The sequence below is a fragment of the Belonocnema kinseyi genome, chromosome 4 (genome assembly GCF_010883055.1).
Source record: "Belonocnema kinseyi isolate 2016_QV_RU_SX_M_011 chromosome 4, B_treatae_v1, whole genome shotgun sequence".
Lineage (NCBI taxonomy): Eukaryota > Metazoa > Arthropoda > Insecta > Hymenoptera > Cynipidae > Belonocnema > Belonocnema kinseyi.
This window is the reverse complement of record NC_046660.1, coordinates 89405226-89413531: the sequence shown is the minus strand read 5'-3', so window position 1 is coordinate 89413531 and position 8306 is coordinate 89405226. Positions and strand designations below refer to the sequence as shown.

The window sequence follows — 8306 nt, the reverse complement described above, 5'->3', positions numbered from 1 at the left end:
GATGTTAGAGGATTTTTCCCGATTTTTCGCTATGTTAGGGGTTGAAAATGAGGGTGTTCCGGATGAGATAGGGGGTTGAAACTTTTGCGGGTAACTTTTATCTTCAAATAGACCTATTTGAAACTTTTAAATTTTAGGTCTCGCACAAAAAAAATTTTTTTGTAAATTCGTTTTTTTTAAAACGTTGCAAACTTCGGCGAGGTATGGAAATAAGCCTATTAATATGAAGAGAACTAAGTCTCCTACTTGGAGAAAAAAAGCAATTCTGTGTTCGGAAAACTTTTTTTGTTTTTTCTAATGAATTTCTCGGTTTGCGGAACGATAAAAAACCTTCTTATTAGAGAAATATTTATCTTATTTTACTTACGTGTGTGTTGAGTGCAACAGAAGCTCGTCCAGCGTACTGAGCCATTCTGTTTCGGTAATTTAAGTTATGACAAAGTTTGTGATTAAATTTTTTGTCTAACAAATCGGGATAAGTTGCATCAGCTCCAATGCAAACTGCCAATAATCGATGAACAATTACATCAGCATACCTATAAATAAAAGTCTCTTCTACTTTAAAATAATTAGTTACAAAATAATTTGAAATACATTTATAATTTTCTAGCGTTAATAAAATCTATTTTATGATAAGCAACAATTATTTTAACCCTACCTCCTAATAGGCGAAGTGAAATGCGTGTAAATCGGACAAGCCAATCCATAATGGAAGAATTCTGAGGGTTGTAGCATTCCACTCGTAAAATACACAGCCTGCATCATGCAACGAGTTGCTAAAATCTTCAACATCGTATTAAAGTAAGGATTATCTTCTTTGTGAGCTCCCTCCAAAGAGATAGCCAATTCTTTTCCTGTGTTCGTATTTATCTCGAAGCCCTAAAGAATTGAACACCAAATTATATTAAGAATCATTCCTTATCAAAGTAGATAATCTAAACAAAGATTGAAAACACGAAACTAACTTGATGTCTTCCTGCTTTGATAAGAGGATCAAAGTTAGCCTGAGGAGGTTCAGGATGTCTTCTCAACATCGCACACTCTGGAAATTCTTTCACGATCTTCGCAGCAACTGAGACATTCGCAAGCAACATGAACTCTTCAACCATGGAATTAGTTTCTCTCATTTTTTTCGCTTCCACGTCGATGGGATCGTGAGTTTCGCTGTCGACTTGGAACCGAATTTCGGGTGAAGCCAAGACTAAAGCTCTAAAATTGAAAAACATTTATTGAGCTTACCTCCACTTTGGACAATTTATATCCCAGTTTCAATTCATTAAAGAGTAGGGATAAATTATAATGTAATTTTTTACTTTTATAATGAAATGTTAATTCTTAAACATAAACTTGTCTTTACCCATTCGCCAATCGTCTCGCTTTCAACTTCTTCGCGAGATTATTAAGGCCTCTTAAAGAAAGAGCGATCGCATCATTTGCCGAGTGATCGTCGATTTTTAGCTGAGCTTCTTCGTAAGTCATCGCGCGTCTCGAACGAATGATGGACTTGCAAAAGTCTGTTTTAATAATGTTGGCTTCATGATCGATTTCCCAGATACAAGAGAATGCAAATCGTTCTTCCTCGCCCCTCAAGGAGCACAAATTTGAGCTCAGCAATTCTGTGATACAATAATATTTATTAAAAATAAAATAAATTATTACGAGTTATTATACAGTGAATTTACGAGGGGCGAATTTTAAGGGGGGAAATGGGTTTAGATGACTCGAAAAATCGAGTTTTTTTGTATATCATCAATTGTTAGTAAGACTATCGAAGAATATGTTCCCAAAATTTCAATGAAAAATTTCAATTAATTCCGGTGTTACGATCGTCTGTGGATGTCTCCCCTTACGTGCCGAACCGCACGGTATGTAAAGTCGGACGCTCACTCAGGTAGTCTTTTGTTACTTAATGTGAGTAAATTTGGGAGAAAGGTTACTATATGGTGCTGGAATCGCTGATTAACCAGTAAGTATTTAAAATAATGTCATTATCGTCTCGACTTTATTGTTTTCAACCATTTTTTTTTAAACGCATTTTTCTCGAAACGACCTTTTTGGGACTTCCGTACACTGTAGCTCAAAAAGTTTTTGATCAATCATTTGAATAATTAGCAGACACTTTCTTTATATAATTACGCTCTATTTGAACCTAAGTCCGTAGTTCTATTATTGTTTTAGGTATTTTTTAAACGCAAGAAAAGTTATAAAAAAAATGCCCAAAAGTCAATGTCTCCTGTTTACACGCCCATAAGAAATTGAATGTTCTGCTTTTTTTTGTGGAATAGGGTTGTTTCGAGATTTTAGATAAAATCATTTTTTAATAAATCATTTTTAGCTGAATAGAAGGTGCGTTATAATTTTTTTTCTTTTGTGTAGTTTAACAGAAAAAAAATATTAAAAATTGAAAACGGTAAAACACTTATTCAAATTGGTGTCAGGTGGCTGTCACGTGACTCAGAGATTCTCATAATTATCTATCAATGTAACGATGCGAAATTCATGATGAAGAGGTTAGGCCATGGTCTGCTATCAATTCAGACTATTTAGATTTGATAGCTTTATTTATTCATGCTTGTGTGAGAAAAAAGTTATCTTGTTGTAATATTTGGCTTTTTACGAGTCAGTAGTATGTTGAAGGAAAACAGTAAATGCAATTATTAACACATTTAAAAATCGTGAATATTTAGAAATTGTTCAGTAAACCAGCTACATTTAAGTACTTTTTCAATGAATTCTTTATACATACCATAAATATACCTATTTTCGGTAGATTTTCTATATTGTTTTTTACGAAACCCTCCTTTGACATTTTTTTAAACAATATTTTGCGAGTGCTATTTTCGATGTGCACATAATCAAAACAAAACATCGGCACAGAAAAAGATGTTTGAGAATCACTGACACGTGAGCTGTGATTGGTGGAAAATCCGACCCCTTTGACGTCAAAGGGATCCTCCAATCGACATCATGATAGAAAATTCATATTTCAACATTAAATTAATAATAGTAAACAATATGTAACAAATATTTTATGGGCTTTTTTATAATTAGAATTTTACGTACTATAAGAACTATTTATTGGAAAAATTATATCGGACTTTGGAAACAACCCTACTAGGTTCACATAGAAGCTATATATAAATTATAAAAAGTATATAAATTTCTTCTTAAATATATGTACAAAATTTTCATAGAGTATAAATAAATTATATTCATTCCTTTATTGTAAAAAAATCATGAAAAACATTTAAAAACCCCCTTCTTTAACCCAATTCCCCCCTTAAGTGTACCCCAGGATACAAGATTACAAATATTTCGAAAGATTTAAAAGGTTTCAGAAAGACTTTACAAAAATGTCACAGATTTTGAAATATTTCATAAAGCTTTCAAAAGTGTCACAATGATTTTAAAAAGATTTCAAAATATTTCAAAATATTTCACAAACCTTTCAGATATTTCATAATCATTTAGATAATTTCACGAAGATATTAAATCTTTCAAAAAAATTTTATGATTTCAGAAAGACTTGTATAAAGCGCTTTAAAAATCATTATATTTAATGTTTCACAAGTATTTTACAAAGATTTCACAAAAATGTATAATATTTCAAAATGTTTAAAATATTTCACCGAATTATTTCATGACATTTCACAAAGATTTCAATGATTTTAAACATTTCACAAAGAATTTGCAGATTTCGAGGATTTATAAAGATTTCCGAAGATTTCATAAAGCTTTCAAAAGTTTCATAATGATTTCAAGGATTTCACCAAAATTTCTAAGATTTCACAGATTTTAAAATCTTTGAAAAAATTCACAAAGCTTTCAAATATTCCACAAAAATTTCGATAATTTTACGAAGATTTCAAATATTTCAAATGATTTAGAAGATTTCTACATATTTAAAGAGATTTCAGAAAGTTTTCAAATATTTCACAAATATTTAAGTGATTTCAAACGATTTCACAAAGCTTTCCAAAGTTTCACAATGGTCATAAGGATTTCACATAAATTTATAAGAATTCACAAGATTTCACATATGTCAAAATATTTAAAAAGATTTGACAAAGCTTTCAAATATTTCATAATCATTTCGATAATTTCGAAAATATTTCAAAAAGATTTAACAGATTTTCCAAAATTTTGGATATTCTAGACAAATTAAAAGACTTCAAAGATTTTAAAATACTATAAAAGATTTCACCGAGCTTTGAAATGTTTCACGAACATTTCGATAATTTCACGAATTATTCAGGTATTTCAAAATAATTGATCAATGAATTAACATAGGTTTCACATTATTTCACAAAGATTGTAAAGATTAACAAATACTGCACAAAGTTTATAATGTTTTCATAAAGATTTCAAATATTCCAAAGATTTTACAACGATTTTACGAAGATGAAATAGATTTCAATAGATTTCAAAAACATTTCGAAGACTTCACTAAAACTTCAAATATTTTTAAAATTTCAAAGATTTCACAAAGATTTATATAATTATAGTAATTATAATAAAATAATTGGTATAAATAAAGATTTTTATAAATTTCACAAAGCTTTCAAATATTTCAGAAGAATTTCAATAATTTAATTTCAAAATATTTCAATGAATTCAGATTTAAAAATATTTCACAAGGCTTTCAAATATTTTACAATAACTTCAATAATTTTATGAAGATTTCATGAAGACTTCACAAATATTTTTCAAATGCCAAGGATTTTACAAAGATTTCACAGATTAAAATTTTTTTAAAGATTTCAATGACTTCAAAAAGAAAGATTTCACAAAGCTTGCGAAAATTTTACAATAATTTCTTGAATATTTCAAAATATTAAAAGAATGTCAACGATTTCACGAAGATTTCACAGATTTAAAATTTTGTTAATGAGCTCAATGATTTCACAATGATTAAAAATTATTTTAAAAATTTTTTAAAAGATTTCACAAAGCTTTCAAATATTTCACAATGATTTCAATGATATCACGAGAAATTCTAAAATTTACAAAAATTCCGCAAAGATATCAAAGATTTCAAAAAATCTCTAAAGACCTCACCAACATTGCAAAGATTTCAAACGATTTCATAGATTTAAAAAAATGTGAATGATTTCAAAAATTTAACAATGATTTCAAAAATTTAACACCGACTTCAAGAATTTCAAATAATTTCAAAAGATTTGAAATAATCTCAAAATATTCTATAAACATTTCAAAGATTTTTAATATAGATGTAAAATATGTGAAGGTTTCATTATATTTTAGACTTCACAGATTTAAATGATTTTACCAAAGATTTAAATGATTTGAAACAATATCACAAAGGTTTTCTATAATGTCACGAAGTCTTTTACACAACATTTCAAAAGTGATCAACCCGTCGTGAACTTAGGATGTGACATTTAAAAAAATTGCCATTTCCAGGTTTTGTCCTTATCTCAAAAATTTTCTAGCCTTTGGTACAATTAACCATGATAATTTTTTTTCTATTTCAAAATAATATTATACCAGGGAAAAAATTTAGTTGAATGAAAAAATGAAAGTGTGCATTTAATTTCCGGTTCAGAAACGATATCAACTACTTTCAGTTTATACATAACATTTCAAAGTAGCCACCCTGAGATTAAATGAAATATTACCTGGAACCATGTCAATTCGTTTGTCTACAAGGTAAACAGTCGTTGCGCGCAGCGCAGCTTCTTTATCAATAGCAGTTCCAGGTCTGATGAAGTGTGAGACGTCTGCTATGTGTACACCGACCTCCAGGTTGCCGTTCGGTAAATCTCGGCAATGAAGTGCGTCGTCAATGTCTGTACAACCCGGTGGATCGACTGAGCAGACGTCCAAGTGTCTTAAATCCGTTCTTTGAGCTACGTCCTGAAATTCACAAGTTAACAGTGATTTGGCTCATCATTTCATATTCGAAAACTTTAAAATTTTATTGCTGAATAGACCAAAATTATTATATCTACACACCGCTTCTGTAATAATCCACGGCAATTTGGGCAAGAAACTAAGCACAGCATCTGAAAATCTACTATGTGGAACATCATGCTCTAGTAGCAAAACTTCATTTTCCGTTGCCTTATCTCCAATCGGTCCCAAAGCACGAACAAAGTGTCCAAGAGGATATCTGGAGTGTCGTGGCCACGAATCAATTGCCACTATAATCCTATCCTTACTAAGAGATTCATACTGTCGTGTTTCGATTCTAACTTTTGGGATTTTTGACTCGGCTGGTACAAAAAGATGCCTCGTATTCTAAAAAATAACAATGAGAACATTAGTGGTAACACAGGGTTGCTACAAAATCCCAATTTCGAAATTCCCTGAATTTTCCGTGAGCAAACTTATATTTTCCCGTATATTTGATTTTAGATTTGTTTTAAAGACTTTGAGTGACAAAAATCATAACAAATTTTATAAGGGGCCATCCCACAAATATTGCAAGAAGATTTGGAGGAGAGGATGATTTTTAACCAAATAGTTGATTTTTCCACCAAAAAGATAAATTTTCAGTAAAAATAATAATTTTCTACCAAGAAACATGAATTTTCCATAAAACACATGAATTTAGAACCATAAAGCTGACTTTTCAACTTAAAAACATTAATTTTGAACAAAAAACTGAGTAATTAAATTTGTATTTAAAACCATTAATTTCCAATCAAATAAAACAAGCTTTTAATCAAACAAATTAATTTTCAACAAAACAGTTAACTTTCGACCCAAGAGATAAATCCTTAAAAAATCCGATTAATTTTAAAATCATAACGAGGTATTTCGTACAAAGGTTAATTTCCAAAGGATATATTGAATTTAAAATACAAGGAAACGAATTTTTAACCAAAAGAAGATGAAGATTACATTTCTACCAAAAAAACACGAATTTTCAAATAAAAAATGTAAATTTTCAACTGAAAAAGGAATAGATCAATTTTCTGTTAAAAATTCTTTTTTAATACAGTAAAATGTATTTTTAGCAACATCGGTATATTTTTAACAGAACGGATGAATTTTCAGCGCAGAAGATTACATCTTTACCAATAAAGACCAAATTTAAAACAATAGCTGAATTCATAACCAACACAGATTAATTTGTAATCAAACAGTTGTATTTTCTGACAAAAAAAAAGAAACTTAAAAATGTAATTTTTTGTTCTGGAAATACAACTGTACATACGAATGGATAATAGATGAATTTTTCAACCAAGAAAAAGTTGTTTGAAAAATAATGTCATTCAAAATTATGAATTTCTATATAACGAAAAATAATGATTCTTGGAAAGGAAATTCAAAGTATTTTCCAGTTTTTCCAATTCAAGGAGTTAAGTTTTTCCAGGTCTGCTTTTTTTACATGAAGTAAACGTTCTTTATGTAAAAAATTAAGCATTTTATTTTTTATTTACCAGCAATTTTTAAATAGATCATAACCATAAATAAAAAAATTCATAATTTTTTGCGGACATAAGTCGTCTTTGAATTCCTTAAAATCTTTGCAACCTTCATGAATTCTTTGAAATCTCTTGAAGTACTTGAAAAGTCTTTGTAAAATCTTGAAATTTCTGAAAAATCGATTAAAATTTTTTAAATTGTCATCAAATATTTGAAACCTTTGAAATCTTGTGGATTTTTTTTAATTTTTTGGAATTTTTATGAAATCTTTGTTGAATTCTTCTAAAATCTTTTGTATTCATTTGAAATTATTAAAATATTTTTAATCTGTGTAAGATTTGAAATCTTATAAATCTGATATACCTTTTTTTAAAAGCTTTAAAATCTTTTCAATATTTTGAAAGTTTAAAAATCTTCAGAATTGTTCGAAATCTTTGTGAAATATTTTAAACCTGGTGTACATGCCTTTTTCGAATCTTTGACATCATGGTAATCTTAATGAAATGTTCGTAATGTATACTTTAACATTCTATATTAGCGAAGACGAAATTAAACAAACTTATTTAATTATTCACAACGTTGAAGTCTGGTCATTGCAATCTATAAAATAATTCGTAAAGTATACAAAAAATGCGCAAAAATCTCGTTTACTCTGTAATGAGTAAAAGATCAATTATATCGTGATAAATAACAAACATTTCAGTAGAAAGATTTCTTCTAAACGAGATGTTTCTTTAATAATAGACCTAAAGATTTGAATTACTTTTAGCATTTCAATAAAATAACTGTTTTAAGGGGAAAAAATAATTCAAGGTTCTCGTGACAAATTTTAGGAGATTTCGAGGTTTTCAAAGTTAAAAAATAAATTGAAGGAGAATTCCAGGTTTTCAAAATCGCTGGACTTGCTGTTT

General features: G+C 28.9%; 1 protein-coding gene across 3 annotated transcripts in view; it reads right to left on the bottom strand.

Moving 5' to 3' along the window:
* Positions 1 to 8306, bottom strand: part of LOC117170613 (exosome complex exonuclease RRP44) — a 53547-nt gene that overhangs the window by 38832 nt on the left and 6409 nt on the right. For all 3 annotated transcript variants that reach the window (XM_033357495.1, XM_033357496.1, XM_033357497.1), the window contains exons 7-12: positions 5977 to 6261; positions 5640 to 5877; positions 1358 to 1616; positions 966 to 1209; positions 659 to 879; positions 368 to 536 (exon numbers count right to left, since the gene is read on the bottom strand). In XM_033357495.1, coding sequence (XP_033213386.1) covers positions 368 to 536; positions 659 to 879; positions 966 to 1209; positions 1358 to 1616; positions 5640 to 5877; positions 5977 to 6261 — 1416 coding nt within the window. The remainder of the gene's footprint in view (positions 1 to 367; positions 537 to 658; positions 880 to 965; positions 1210 to 1357; positions 1617 to 5639; positions 5878 to 5976; positions 6262 to 8306) is intronic.